This window comes from Amphiprion ocellaris, chromosome 1, assembly GCF_022539595.1.
Source record: "Amphiprion ocellaris isolate individual 3 ecotype Okinawa chromosome 1, ASM2253959v1, whole genome shotgun sequence".
NCBI lineage: Eukaryota > Metazoa > Chordata > Actinopteri > Pomacentridae > Amphiprion > Amphiprion ocellaris.
In genome coordinates this window covers 4,604,329-4,620,339 of record NC_072766.1, presented here as the reverse complement: position 1 = coordinate 4,620,339, position 16,011 = coordinate 4,604,329, and the positions used below count along the sequence as shown (strand labels likewise).

The following is a 16,011-nucleotide window of genomic DNA, read 5'->3' as shown; positions in this document are numbered from 1 at the left end:
GATTTTTTTATGAACAAATCTAACAGAAACACATTTTAAGATTATGTAATACGGTGATATAATACATGACTTGTCTTACATGGGCAGCTTTATCTGCGGACAGAGCACCAGAGCCTTTGTCTTGAAGGGATTTAAGCTGTAGTTTGATTTCTGGGTCCTTGATCTGGTCCACATTGAATTTGAGGGACTCTTCTGACACTTTAGCGTAGAATCCTCCCCATATTTGCCCCTGTTCTGACTGCGTAGAATGACAGCAGACACATGAAAATGATGTACATCAGCAACTTACATCCAAACTCTCAATATGATCACTATTTTAAGCATTGTTTAACACTTACCAGTTTGTCTGAGTTCTCCTTTGTGATGTTGGTGTTGTATTCCCATGATGCCAGGGAGTACTGGTACATACGCACAGTGGCCTCCGTGTCAAAATTCTTCAGGAACTCCCTCGCCTGGTTCTCCATGTCCGACTGTGCAGAAACAGCACAGGACACAGCCAGCAACGTTACAAGAATCTTAGCAGACATCTTGGCTGCTTCAGCTTCATCCACAAGCACAAACTAACTGTGAAAAAGAGTGACACTGTACTCTGTTATACAGTTTCAATAACCTTCTGTGCCGCCTTGGCCTTTGGACAGTAGAGCCATAAGTGAGGGTGTTTACAGATAGGATGTTTCAGAGGAACAGGGAACGTCAGTGGGCTGTCTTCACTTTGGAGGGAGTCTGTCTTCTACTCTGATATATTATCAGTCACAAAAAAGACACATTATCTCTTTTGTAACGTGTACAGTTAGTTCTATTTTTATAGTGATTTCTTGGGATAAGGTCTGTCTCTGCTGGCTGTCAGCCAGACGCCACAAAAAATCAAAACCTTTTTGTATAAAATTAAAGGCCCGCTGGTATGAACAGGAGTGCAGGATTATCAGTGTTAAAATTACAATAAACACAATATAAATCAAGTTTGGTTTTAGATGACAGTACTTCACAAAAAAATCTACACTTTAGGTTTTGTAAAGACTCCAAAATACAATAAATAATGAGCAAAACATTGGTGAAATTGCTTTTTTTTTTTGGCTTTTTCCCAACTTATGGAATTTCCTTTTATTATTCAGTTTTGTTTATCTGTTCTGTTTGGGAACATATTTGCTTTTAATTGCACTGTATTCTTTATATTATATAGAACAACTAAAATATAATCTGAGAGCCCAAAATACAAAGTAATACTAATTTCGCTCATGTGCTCATGGGGTCCTTCTGTTTTCTGTGGACTTTCTCTGACATTTCTTCAACAATCGCAACAATTTGAGGTGAAAATATCAAGAAAACAGGAAACAATAGCTTTAGATGAGTCTCCAACCTCGTTATCTGGTTCTGGCATATTTCCCAGCACTGGATAAAATGCAAACCATGCACTGTTGAGCCATAAATGCTGATAAGAAATCAGCCACGAAGGTTTATTATTTACATTTATTACCAATACCAACAGATTGTTAGATAATAGAATATTAGTCACCTGCTTTTGCTTCTACTAACAAATCAATAATTCACTAAAAATCCATAAAAAGAACATTTAACTGAATTAGAAGTGTTTGTATCGACAGCAGCAACATAAAATATCTCAGTTTTCTGGACTTGCTGACTGATTTATTTGTGGTTTTAGAGTTTCTCTATCCTTACTGATCCTGTTTCTATCAGTAAATGCACAAGTTTTATATCCCTGGTAACTTAATTTGACACAACAGCGCCTTCCTATGGACACTGTTGGTATCACCATGCTAATTAAAAGAGGTCTGTCTTACTCTAAACCAACAGTAGCATGGCTATTTGTGCATTAAAACCTTTTTGCTAGTTCCTCCTGTTCATACTGGCCATAAAGGGATCAATTTCCTGTGATTCCAACGTAGGTAACAAAATCTGTAGTTTTGGTTCTGGGTAGAAATGCTACATAAAAGGTCAGCTGGGACCAGTGTGTCCAAACTTATTTCTATTTCATGGGATGAAATGGAATGGAATAATGAAATTCACTTTTTGTGTTACTGTCGCCCCACTGCATCTCATCAGGGAAACAAAACAAAAACAGAAAAACAACACTGGTAGGCACCCACTTGATGTGTTGAACCCAGGAAGCTTACACTGTCAATTATTAGCTGTAGATAAACTTCACAAGGTGGAAAAAGAATTGTGCATTTTGATCACCATATTGGAACATCTGATGTGGAGTGCAGATGCAAACACAGCGTCCTGAAAGCCGTCCGAACGATTTATTTACTACAATCACAGATGGATGCTGGATATTTTTTCTATAAATGAAAGAACAAATCAAAGAATGTGTAAATAAATCCAAAAAGACACAAATACAGATCAAATCAAAATGTCAGGGCAAACAAATTGCTCCTTCATTAATGTATGCTCTATTTTGTCATTTTCATTGTCTTCAAGGTGTTAAACACAGCACTGTGCCTTCATGAAACAATCATACCCATTAAATACTAATCAAACAAAATAATGGATGAAGTTAGGAAGTCCACTCTTTAACTTAAGGTGATTCTGTTTTTGCTCAGCACAGAGGGTTTTGAGGAACTTTACGTGTCAAAAGAATGCAGTTCTATCATTTCATTGGTATTTCTAGCAAAATGACGGGCTGTACAGTACAGAGTCAGCTGTGTTTATTTCATGTAATGTACGTATTTTGTGAAGAAAATGTTATTCAGGTATTTAAACTTGTGATTTAACTTAGATTAAAATCACTTCAGGAAAGCAATCCAACTGTGACAAGTATGGATTAGAGGAACAGAAGTAAGACAAGCCTAAGAATCAGTACAAAAGGTTGAAAAATTTAAAAAAAAAAATTAACAAAAAACACACCAGTGCTAAAAACGGGCAGCTCCATGAATGACCACTTGAGGCTGATTCTAAAAGTAAGTTAATCCTCAAAAACCCTCACGTTAAAATGTCCAACGTTACCACAGAAATAAACATATTTATGTATCTTCATGACTAATTTCCCTGCTGATGACAATTGTATGGGTGAGGAGTTTTTCTATAACTCTCTTGTTTAAAAGTGTATTAAAGTGTAAAGTTTTGCATAATTACCAGGGTGAGAAACTAGTGGTGGCCTTCATAGGGCAGAAGATGTTTGCAGCTCCACTTACAATCCACCTCTTTGCTCATTTTTAGATTAGTTGGGAAGTTAGATGACTCAGGCAGTGCCAAAACGATGAAGGTCGCAGCCATCACATTGATCTTCAAACCTGCTCTTCAGGAAACCTAAAGGTGATGTAGAGAGTTCAGCAGTCTGTATATCTAGTCCATGGTCCAAACATATCAAAACCCTGGTGTACAAGTATGTTTTCATCCATTATAAACCAAATCATCAGATGTTGAAGGTAGCTCAGTATTATCCTTACATACATTCTGACTTTACTCAACTATTCTGTTGTTTTGTAGTTCTACTTTACTACAATTCAGTGGTAATAATATATATTTTACAGAAGAAAAAGTATATTAAAGGCACTGCAGGTGAGTGTGTCTATAGTACCCAGCTATTATGTTAATTAAAGAGTTTATTGACTTCATGTAATTCCCAGCAGAACTTACACCTGACTGGAGGTCTGATCAGCCACTGGAAACACCTTTAGGGCTACAGAAGCGTAAAGCTGCAGTACACATCTCAAAGCTGTGGCTTCTCTATGTAGTTTCACAGACTTGCTTGTCACTTGGTGAAGTCTCACACATCCACGACACACCGTTACCAATACATAGTCTATCTAATATGTTCAGTTGATCACTATGCCTCACATTGACAATAAGAGAGTAGAAACATTGAAGTTATGGAAAATCCGTGGCTCATTATAAATGATCACTGCCTGGTCCGTTGCCTGGTGGAATGCATACATGGAACAAGCATGCTTATCTTCTTAGCAGCTCAGAGGGAGGCCAGTGACAGGTTACTGTCAATCTGCACTGCCTCAAATTTGCTGTAACGGCAAGTTTACTGCAGACATGTCTATATACAGGCTGAGCCTGGAGGCTATAGGCTAATCACCGTGAATGAAACAGACAACAGGCAGGCTTAGGATCCTGGAAACACACATTCAGCTAAAAAGTCTGGTCACCGGACATCGTTTCTCTACAGTATAGACAAACGCTGTAGGTGAACTTTTCCGAGAAGTTTACAGCTTAGAATTTTACAGTCTCTATGTTTAACGAGGACAGATAACGTACAGTGAAGTGTACATCATAATATTTTATGGGCACACACTGTAATATGTTAGTTTAAATTATATTTTAAATTCTAGGGGACCTCCAACGGTGCAGAAGTTGGAAAATACTGCAAAAAATAACAACTTTTTAACTACATTTTAACAACTGTTGTTTTACAGATTTTCCGTTTTGGCAAATTACAGACAATTACTAGCAAACTCACTGAAAAAACATTAAGTTAAGACCAAAACTGTAAACTGTATCAAAAATCTGTACTTTTATAAATTCATTCATTCGTAAATGCTTTTACAAGGTTTAGCTAAAATTACACGACTTTCACAGTATTTAATTTAGAAAAAATATTGTTGTTTTACAGATATTTGCTATTATTTGTGAGAAGGACTGAAATATGGTAAATAGTTTTTTTAACTGTTATTTTTACAGGTTTGACCTATTTTTAAAAAAATTAAAACCACAGAAAACAGTAATGATTAGATGTTACTCTCACCGTTTTTACAGTTTTTGTATGCTACAGCATTCAACTGTTTTATTATGTTTTCATATATTTTATTTTTCCTGCAACCTTCCTGTCAGATTTTGGATAATTTTTTATTTATTTTTTACTGTGTACCAAAGGTTTGGTTAAAAGCATGTTTCTTTGGCCAGTTTCTTGTTTTTTTCAAATCTTTGTTTCTTTATTCTATTTAATCCACTGTATTTCTTTGTTACTTTTTAATTACATTATTCACTTTTCAACTACTCCGTCCTTGGTGCTTTTAGCAATATTACTAACATGATATCACTGGCAACAGAGCATAGTGAATTGTAAACTGCTGAAAATGAGAGAGCATTCCTCGTACAGCTCTAGTCTGCTTTGCTCAGTTCTATCTGATCACACACATTCACAACAAAGTCTGACCAAGTCCACGTTCTCAGTGTGTCCTGACATGCTTTTCAGGACCATTCCCTGTCCGCACACATCCACATCTCCGGGTTTTCCCTCAGTCTCCTCTCATCCTCTCTGCCTGCACATTCTTCAGGCCACAGATCCAGGCAGCATCAATTCACACACAAACAACCACGGCGAGGACGGAAAAGCAAGAACGGAGCAAGAAAATAAAAGCTGACGGATTTCCAGACTGACGATGGAACTACATTTGTATCTTTAAAACCGGGCTATTTCAAGATCATCTTGATGCTGCTGTTTTATATCGTGTCCTCGTCTATATTTTGCGCGTTTGATATCAATTTTGCAGATTTATCCTCCATCGCTTGCTATATTTCCACTTGACCCAGATTTTTATTTTCGCATGCTGGCGCGCCGCTTCCGTTGCGCTTTGGCTGCTTTGACGCTGCACGGAGGCAACCCATGATCGCAGACTCAACACGCATCCTCACACCACTGACCTGGGCTTAGCTGTGTCCTGCATGTGTGTGCATGTGTGTGCGTGTGTGAGCGGGAGTGTGAGTGATCCCCCAGAAACCAGCAGCAGGATGGAGGATCTCAAGGAGAATCTGGGAACTTTGGATTGACGCCCGGAGGATAACGCGCGGTCGGCCCCGAACCTCATCGGGCTTCTCGTTGGATTTATAATATTTGGATGTTGTCTGTTTCCCCATTTTACCTTTTCTTTCTAGGCGGTGGGAATTTACGCTTGGCTTACAACCTCGCCGTGATTTTTTGGCGTGCAAAAAAATGCCATTCGCCAAAAGGATTGTGGAGCCGCAGCTTCTGTGCAGGCACCAGATCCCCAACGATGAAGGTCTGCTTTTCGAGGACTTGTGTGCCATCAGTAATGTGGTTCTATCCCGGACCTTGCGACAGCTCTCCGACCTGGCCCGGCACGCCTGCTCCTTATTTCAGGAGCTGGAGAACGACATCATCAGCACCAACCAGCGGGTCTGGGTCCTCCAGAACAAAATAGGCCAGATACAGCAGACTGCCAGTGCCCTAGACCCCAAAAAGGAGGCAGTGCGTAAGTAGACCACCACAAGTGCGTAAACCCCCATTTAAAAAAAAGAAAAAAAAAAAGAAATCAATGATTCACACCTGCAGCCATGTGGGGTTTTATCTATTCACATCCTAACGTGTGCTTCGAAGGGCGCCCACCTTAAAAATTATTTTTACCCAGCAGCTGCACGCACGCCCGCTGTAGACGCGGCCGCGCTCCCATCCTCATCATCATCATCCCCCCCTCCTCTTCTCTCTCCATTGAAATGTGTCACACGGGCGCGTTTTTTGCACATTTGAGCATCCAGCAACATCGAGATTTCGCAGCAGCGGGGATGTGTTGACTACTCATTTATTTAGATGTGGCGTGCGTGCATGCATGTGTGCGGGTGCGTGTGTCCGTCGACGAGGAGGGGAGTCTGCGAGGGGCGTGTGTTGCCGCTGCATTGGCTCAGCATCGCAGTCTCGTTACTGCGGGCACACCTGAAGCATGTTCCAGCCGCTGCTTGTTTCCTCAAAGGGCCGTTTCTTCTCTACACATGTATGAAGTTGAGAATCGAGCCGCTTATTTAGTAAAAGAAAGAGTTTTTTTCCTCTCTTTAGACGCGTGTGTGTGTGTGTGTGTGTGTTGTGTGTGTGTGTGTGTGTGTGTGTGTGTGTGTGTGTGTGTGTGTGTGTGTGTGTGTGTGTGTGTGTGTGAGATGGGGTTTTAACAGGCGACTCCCCGTGCGCCAAACCCACCCTTTCCAACATGCAGCGGCACCAACACAGCATCAATAATGAATCCAGATGTCCATGTTGCGGGGTAAATATGAACTGACTGGATGTTGAAGCAAAGCAAAAATGCAGAGAGGGTGTCTGTGTAGGATCATGTAAATATATATATTTTTATATTTATAAAATAAGCCTGATTGGCAGCAATGAGAGACTCTGCAATTCATTGTAACAGCGTGTTCCTTAGAGCAGCTCCATATTATTTATGTTCTCTGCAGTCCCTCAGTCTACTTCTTTAGATTTTAGGCCAATTTTGTTCAATGGGATCCATCACTGCTGTAGGTTTTCACAATATGGGACATTCAAAGAGCGTTTCAGGGCCTAAAACTGCTCTCATGAACACCTCTTTTTAGATGTAACCCCCCCCTTTCACACACATGTCTGAGTGAATGTGCCAGCGAGGCGGCCATGTCTTTATTACATAAAACAGTCCTGCTCTGTTTACTCCTGTTTGCCTCAGATCTGGATGAATGAGGTTCAGATGTGGAAGGCGACACATGCTTCCTTGCAATTAAATAGCGTGGCAGACATTTGAATTTCTATTCAGTTCCCTCTTCAGCACCAAACACTCCAGAAGTCTTTCCACAAACACACAGCAGTGAAACTGTCTGTCTGCTGCACTTGTTGAGCTCAGGAAACCCTGGAATATTGATTTGTCGAGTGGATTTGTGCTTCTGTATCCCTGTAGCGAGTGGAGACGTACAAAATAAGCGTCTCTGAGCGAATGGTTTTTTTCGAAATATGCAGGGTTTTGTGGATTTCAATCAGAGACGGGCCTTAGTGAGCATGAAAGTCTGAGCTGCTGTAGTTTTAGTCTTAGTATTCTCTAATAATGTACAGTTTCGAGGTGTCTCAGACAAAAAAGTTAGATCTTAGTGACATGTCTACTACAAACTAATTCTACAAACACAGAAACTACTATTCGAAATTAAACACTCTTATAAAAAGAGGGTTTTTATGTTGGTCTATTGCAGGGGAGTCAAACTCATCTTAGTTCAGGTTCCACATTCAGCCCAGTTCGATCTCAAGTGGCCCGGACCAGTAAAATCACAGCATCAGACCGATGAATAACCACAACTCCAAATGTTTCCTTTGTTTTAGTCCAAAAAAGTACCTTTGTACTTTCACATTTAAGGAATTATCTTTTTACCAAACATTATGAACAACCTGAAATTTCTTAAGAAAAATAAATTCAATTTCAGCAACATTATCCCTCAGTTTATCATTTACACATTACAACATCAAGTATTTATAGTATATACTATATTATAGTATTTTACTCAAGTCAAACCAAACAAAAAAACAACAAAAGCAAGACAAAATATTCCAAAAATGAGAGACAAAATGACAAAAAAAGGAGACTAACGACACGAAACAAAAAAAGAGGCAAAAAATTAGACAAAAAGTTTCAAAGCAACAAAAAATGGTCAACACAATTGAGACAAAAAAACCCAAAACGACAAAAATGACACGTAAAACAGCAAATACAGCAAAACACAAAATGACAAAAATATGACAAAAAACACAAGCAGGACAAAAAGAAAACAAAACAAGAAACAAAATGACAAAAACATGAGACAAACAATAAAAGTCAGACAAAAAAAGACAAAACAACAAAAACAAGACAAAATGTTACAAAAATTACACACAAAATGACAGATGAACAATGATTTATGATTAAAACTACAAAAAGACAAAAAATAAGAAAAAATTTTACAAAAGAGAAAAACAACAAAAAATGCTACAAATGAAATATTACAAAAATGTGACACAAACGACCAAAGAACAATGAACAATCTAGTATTTTACTTCATGATCAAAACAACTTGTCATGGTCTAGAAATTATTTTAAATTTATAGTTTCACAAATTCACAATCTGCAGTTAATGTCTTCTCTGTAATTTTTACACTTTACAAAGTCGTCCTGCTGGCCGGACTGGACCCTCTGGAGGGCCGGTTTTGGCCCGCGGGCCGCATGTTTGACACCCCTGGTCTCTTGTTTTTCCTCTCCTCCCCTTCTTCTTCTGCGTTTTTCGATGTATAGAACTGTCAACTCTAAGTGGTCAAAGCTTGGCAAAGCAGGCGGATGATTCAGTGCTTCCATCCAATTTTTGTTTTTCTGATTTTTTTTGTTCACTTAATATCCTTCCCACAAACTGACATGCCTGGAAATCGATCTTGCACTCTGACAGAATGTGACCAAAACTTCATCAGGCCGACTGGCGTGGTGTGATATCCTCTGATGCCACCGTGATTTTAATCTGTGGTCTTTGTCCGTCAGGTGACCAGCATAGTCAACATCTTTATTCATTTGGACACACGCTGGAGAAAAACTTGACAGAACACTCTTTGTTTGTGTGGGACTCCACATTGGTTGCAGGAAGAGTTTCAGGTCTTTACTTGGTTAGTACTTATTGGACACCCACCAAAATTTTTTGCTATTTTCATTCAGCTATCAAAAGAGTTATTATCTCTCCTCGTTGCTCTCCAATGACAGGAACAACCCCGAGGACCTGGATGTTTCTGTTTGCACACAGAGATTCAGTTTCAGTAACAGCAGTTTCCCCAGCTGATAGTGGAAAGTATCAGGATTCAAGGCAGTCAATATGGTGCTTAGTTAGATTGATCCTGAACATGGCAGTAGGCAGCGTTCAGATGGTGTCTGTCGGTCACATCCATGGAAAACATTTATCAAAACACCATGATCTGTTAGCACGAACAGCAGTAGCTATGCATTAACACGTGGTGGTAGTCAACTATAGTACAACTTTCAGCTTGTTTGATGATTCGTTTTGAAATATTCCTCACGCTCTTTGCTGTCATTTCACTCTCTCTGGCCTGAATGACACGGATGCTGATCCAAGTCACATGTGAGGTACAACTGAGTACAGACAGAGGACGGAAACTGCTGCTGCTCTGATAATGCGCTACGCCTCGTCTGTAGATATGATGTGAGCAGTAGACCAATCCCGAATCACAAAACTCTACTAAATAAAACGCACAGATATCTTTAAAGCTGCAGCTGCTGACTGTTTTTTACTGCTGAGGAAGTAAAGTTTGCCATCAGAGTTTCTCACTTGCAGGGTGCAGTGTTTGAGCATTCCATGTGTCCAGCTGTCCCAGACATAAAAATACTCGTTGTACATGTTGCTCTTCTATCCTAAAGCCTTCTGCAAAAAGCCTTAAAGGCCACAGTAGTTATATTCTAGGAGTTTCTTTGCCAGGATCCCAACTAAAGTATGGCTTCATTGTGAGTATTTTTTTCTTTTCCCTGAGCTGTTGTTTGTTTGAAACCTGATAAAACTCTACTGTCAGATCACTGGGCAGTGTAAAGATGCACATGCTGAGGACTGGATGAGATCACCTTAAATAATAAGTAAATTTGAGTAATAATGCTACTCAATGCCTGTTGGTAAATCACCATCATACTGTCTCAGATGGATTTAAGTTGATTTTAAGAGTAAAATATGAATAATATTTAGCAGAAGTAACAGGCATTTAGAACAGGGCTGTAGCAGTTATTTTAAGGTATTTAAACTGTGTTTTAGTTGTTATACTTAATAAATAACCAGATATGGTTCTTAATTTAATTTTGCCCAATGATCAGACAGTAGCGTTTTAACAGGTTTGCTGTCAGAGTTTCTCACTTGCAGGGTGCAGTGTTTGAGCATTCCATGTGTCCAGCTGTCCCAGGTACAAACACACTTAGTATGTATTTATATTGGGGAGCTGAAGCCAGGGAACTTTTTAAATAGAGTTGCAGCTTGGTTGTGGTACCTGTACAGGTGCAGTGATATTTATGCTGTCATGTGTCTTGTTATGTCTCACTAAAAGACAATGCTGATATAAATGCTACTAGATGGCAAAAAAACAAAACAAAAACTGAAGTAAACATGAGGTGATCCTACACATTTTGCCACAGAGTTCTTGGCAAACCAGCCAATGTCTTTCTATTTAATGTTGCAGCAAAAAAAAAAGATAAATCTAAGTGTAATGCTAATGCTACGTTATTCCCCACCTTCTCTGGGGTAGAGATTCACAATCCAAATAAGTTTGGGAATGAAGGTTTAAGACAGAGGTCTGTGACAAACCAGAAAGATTCAAAGCACAAGCAGCATAAAAAGTTGACTCCAGCAGACTGCCATAACTATGTGGGTCGATATATAAATGATGGCCTTTTGAAGTCCATGGGGTATATCTTACATATATTTTTATTAAAAGTAAAACAATTAATGTTTTTATGTTCATTATGATCATGTCTTTACAAATTCCATAATTATTTACTATGGAAACAATCACTTATTAATAAAAAATGACTGGATATCACTAAAATGTCAACTAAATAACCGTCCGAATTCAGTAACAACTATCTTCTAATTAGCTAAACAGTAATAAAATTGTTGTCAAAATTTGTTCTGACTGTATTCTTTTTATTAAGTTGAGATAATCATGTCAGATACTTCTTTTTTTTGCAATTTATCAAATTTTATATGGAAAATAATAAATCATATCTGTGTCTGAGAAATCTCCAGAGAGTAGTAGTGTGTGAGTCAAGTGTGGATTTATCACAAGTCAAGAGGTTTACTACAGTATCTTTATAAATAACTTTCAGTTTTACTCAGTTGTATATATAATATTTTAGAAGAATCTTTCTGTAAAAATGCCATGTGGTGTTTAGTTATAGATGACCACATTGATTTTAGGCCTGAAAACAGCAAAAATGTCAACTATGATACCTGTCAACTATGTTATAAAAAGTCCCGCAATTATATATTGACCCATATGCTAGTGTACTTCAAATATATCTCATATAGGTATCAACAAAAACTAAACTTCATACAAATTTAGAGTACGTATGATTGAATAAATGCAATATTTCAGTTAATACGAAGGTACTCTAATGCACCGTTTTTCATCGTGCATATAAGCAGCTGTGTGAGTTTAGTAATATAGAGGCAACAGTGAGGATTTTGAAGGCCACTCTTCAAAAAAGGTCTCCTCTGGGTGTACACAAGCAAACAACAACTAAACAAAAGTAGCTCAGACATTGAGGTTACACTCGGAGGTTTTGTGAGGTGACAGAGTCTGCAATTTTCTCCAGCCTGAGAGGAAGACTCCAGTTGTGGAGGCTCTTCAAAGCTCCACCAACAAACATGTTTTACATTAACAATGGATCAAATGCCTGTGTGTAATGTGAGAGGGGTTGCTCGCAGCTCGCATTAACTCACTGAGAATTATCAGCCAGCCGCGCAGCTTTTTGGCCTCTTGTATCTCATTTTTCTGATATTACTGTCTGAAAAAATATTGTGTAGTTCAGTGTATCTGGGTTTGTCCCATTTGCAACAGCAGCAGAAGCTAAAAGCGCTGATTAACTCTTTCAAATTGCACCAGATCAGGAATTAAACATGTAACTGCGACACGCAAGTCAAAAAAATATGCAATAATGACATGAACACAAGCCGATTTTAAAACATCTACACTGTTTGTGCTTAATGGACTATGTAACACATTAAAAATAGCACATTTTAAGCGTAATTTCCAGTATATCTGCTAGCAATCACTTGGAAAAATGTGCAGATTCGCTGGAGTCTGACGCACAGAAGGTGTACATGCATTAAATATTGTTGCGTAAATTAGGCTGCGATTAATTACTCACGAATCTGTAACACTTGCAGTCGGGTAACAGGTTTGGATTCAAGAGTCAATAGTAATCCACAGCACACCCGCTCCAGGCACTGAGCACACACACAATGACACACAAGGTGGAAGGGATTTTAATGTGAACATATTGGTCTGTGGCAAATATATTGTACTGCTCTGGCAACACTGGTCTCTTCCTGGTATGCCATTAAAGCAAATTTGACTTTGAATTTGAGAGAGTATGGCCTGTGGCAGCGGGGGACTGCTCTATCGCACTAGTCTGCATAGTAACAGGACGGAGAGGGAGGCCTGCTTTAACCTTTCAGCTGAGTCAATCTCTCTCTCTCTCTCTCTCTCTCTCTCTCTCTCTCTCTCTGTCGTCAGTCATACATTTTTAGTCACTATTTTTCTGTCGTAGTACAACTAGCGTCATTTCTGCTAGACACAACATTGTGTTGCTGAAACAGTTTTAGACACAACGAGAGGAGTGAAGGATGGAGAAAGCCAAAAGTACAGCATGTGATTTTCAGTGGTCTGGAAGTAAATGTGTTTTCTCTCTCTGTCGCTCTCACGAACAAAAACTCCCACAGTAAAATGAGAAATAGAGACATATTTACCAAGTTTATTCGGTGCTACTGGCCAAGAGCTTTAATCTGTTCAGTGTGTGGTTCTTTTGAGTGGTGCAGGGATCCAGTTTCAACCACAAGAGGCAGGTTAGGATGCACATCTTGTCTGTCTAACACCTAACCACACATAACTCACACCGAGTGCATCAATTCAGATGTTTTCAGAATCCAATATGTGGTGATTAATGCGCTCGTGTCTCTTCACGCAGCTTTTTTCCTCCATCTGTCTGTCTTTTGTGTCCTCCATCTTTGCATATCTGTGTCCATTCTCCTCCTCCTTCTCCTCCGCTTTCTCCTCTCCATCTATACCTCTTCCCTCACTGCCCTACTTTCCCCATCATCAGCAGCATGGAGAGACTTCTGCCTCTTGACAGCATATTTAATGTTTAATGCACTTTGATTTCCACCCAGACTCTTACAAGCCGGAGAGGAGAGGAGAGGAGAGGAGAGGAGAGGAGAGGAGAGGAGGAGATGAGGTTAGGAGAGGAGAGGAGAGGAGAGGAGAGGAGAGGAGAGGAGAGGAGAGGAGAGGAGAGGAGAGGAGAGGAGAGGAGGAGATGAGGTTAGGAGAGGAGAGGAGAGGAGAGGAGGAGATGAGGTTAGGAGAGGAGAGGAGGAGATGAGGTTAGGAGAGGAGAGGAGAGGAGAGGAGAGGAGAGGAGAGGAGAGGAGGAGAGGAGAGGAGAGGAGAGGAGAGGAGGAGATGAGGTTAGGAGAGGAGAGGAGAGGAGAGGGGAGGAGAGGAGAGGAGAGGAGAGGAGATGAGGTGAGGAGAGGAGAGGAGTTTGATAAAGTGAGAGAGAGAGAGAGGAAGATAAGAGAAGGCCGTGGTAATACGGGGCATGGCTTGTGATCTGAAATGACTGGGAAAAATGAAAATTGTGACAAATGCTGAATGCTGAACACCACATGACCACTGCTCAAATTCAAACAACACTATGTCCAAAGCCTCGTTCACAGCTTTCTGACGCTCTGCAGAGCTTTGAGCTAAAGATAAGCATGCTAACATGCTCACCATGACAATACCAAAGCATCCATGGGTGCAATGCTAAGCATGTTCACCATTTTAGCTTTCTGTATGAGCATGCCAACACACACTAAATAAAGTACAAATAAAGTTATTGTATGTTTATGAATTTGCCAAGACACTGGATCAGGAGTGTCAAACTCATTCTAGTTAAGGGGCCACATTCAGTCCAATTTGATCTCTAGTGGGCCAGACTAGTAAAATCATAACATAATAATCTATAAATAACCACAACTCCAAATTTTTGAACAACCTGAAATTTCTCAAGAAAAATAAGTTCAATTTCAGCAATATTATGCCTCAGTTGATCATTTACACATTACAACTTATAGATCACGTTTCTACAAAGACAAAGCATTTAGTCACAGGTATCTGGAACTGAATGATACAGTATTTTACTTTATGATCAAAACGACAAAAGTCGAACAAAAAAAAACCCAAAAACCAACAAAAACAAGATGAAATATTACAAAAATGAGATGCAAAATGACAAAAACGACACAAAACAACAACGACAAAACAAAACAAAAATTAGACAAAAAAGTTACAAAGAGACAACAAATGGACAACCAACATAAAACTAATTAAAAACGTACACAAATAAGCGACCAGAAATGACAAAAGTGAGACGACAAAACGACGAATGAAAAAAGTCAGACAAAAAACCAATAAAAACAAGTGAAAATATTACAAAAATGAGGCACAAAATGACGAACAATGAGCAATCTAGTATTTAGGTCTAGAAATTATTTTTAATTTATAATTTTACAAATTTACAATTTGCAGTCTTTCCTGTAATTTTTACACTTCACTGGACCCTCTGGCGGACCGATTTTGGACCGCGGGCCACATGTTTGACACCCCAGCACTAAACTAATAAAGAGTTATTAAGAGTTCGTCTAAGCATGTAAGACGTAGTTTTCACCATTTAAACTGCAGGGTCATGTGACGTACACGTTCAGAAAAAACTCAGGTTTCACAATTATAACCATTTGTCCAAATATGTATTTGAAAGAGAGACATTCTGGGCAGTCAGCCAGTCAGTGCTACCAAAAAACAATGACCTGTGTATGGTCTGGGTAAGCAGCTTTTGCTGAAACAAACAGGCTTTCTCATTTATGGATTAATACATGCCTTTGAGTCTGCAAGTGAAAATGGCTCATCTTCTGGTGAGAATTAATGTGCTCATTTAATGTGATTAAGCATGAACAAGGCTACTGAGTTGAGATAATTTTGTGTACAAGGGAAGATTCCTAGACTGACATTTCAATCATCAGTGTCAGGATAGTAGGTCAAAGCAAAAAGGGGCTGCACAGAAAAAAAAAGCTTCCAGAAGGGATGACTTAAATCATTGATAATTTCTAAAAAACTTGTTGAGACAATGTCAGCTTATGTTTCCAACTTTGTTTCTTCTATATCGTGAATATTTCTGTGTTTCAAAGTACTAAAGACAGTAAGAAAAACACATAAGCTACCACAAGTAAATCAAAGCATATGGTCAGCATATGTCCACTTATGTTTCCACAGAAACATGTGGGCATGACATGTGGCGGGAGGCATGAGAGAGGGATGTGATGGCATCGCGTGTTGTCGTTACTATGTGCACAAGACAACAGAGCACCCAGCTGCAACGCCGCTTGACTTATACACACACACAATGTATTTTATTCAGCTCCTCAGAGTCTCTTATGTCATGGAGAGTAACATCATCACTGCACATTTTCTGTTCTCATGGCCCAATTACCTCCATGCTAATTTTGGCTGAAGTGATTCCACTGCCTCATATACAG

At 39.3% G+C, this 16,011-nt stretch overlaps 2 protein-coding genes across 9 annotated transcripts in view; one reads left to right on the top strand and one right to left on the bottom strand.

The window, feature by feature from the left end:
• Positions 1 to 16,011, bottom strand: part of ace2 (angiotensin I converting enzyme 2) — a 68,025-nt gene that overhangs the window by 13,582 nt on the left and 38,432 nt on the right. The window contains exons 2-5 of one of the 2 annotated variants that reach the window (XM_055005083.1): positions 3,094 to 3,267; positions 2,197 to 2,300; positions 339 to 470; positions 80 to 238 (exon numbers count right to left, since the gene is read on the bottom strand). In XM_055005083.1, coding sequence (XP_054861058.1) covers positions 80 to 238; positions 339 to 470; positions 2,197 to 2,199 — 294 coding nt within the window. In that variant the 5' untranslated portion in view covers positions 2,200 to 2,300; positions 3,094 to 3,267. Of the gene's footprint in view, positions 1 to 79; positions 239 to 338; positions 603 to 2,196; positions 2,301 to 3,093; positions 3,268 to 16,011 lie in introns of those variants that run through there. The other variant, XM_023268388.3, reaches the window with a different exon arrangement.
• Positions 5,315 to 16,011, top strand: part of nhsb (Nance-Horan syndrome b (congenital cataracts and dental anomalies)) — a 54,944-nt gene continuing 44,247 nt past the window's right edge. For 3 of the 7 annotated variants that reach the window (XM_035947319.2, XM_035947321.2, XM_035947318.2), the window contains exon 1: positions 5,317 to 6,179. In XM_035947319.2, coding sequence (XP_035803212.2) covers positions 5,900 to 6,179 — 280 coding nt within the window. In that variant the 5' untranslated portion in view covers positions 5,317 to 5,899. Of the gene's footprint in view, positions 6,180 to 16,011 lie in introns of all 7 variants that reach the window. The other 4 variants (XM_055004970.1, XM_035947320.2, XM_035947322.2 and 1 more) reach the window with 3 other exon arrangements.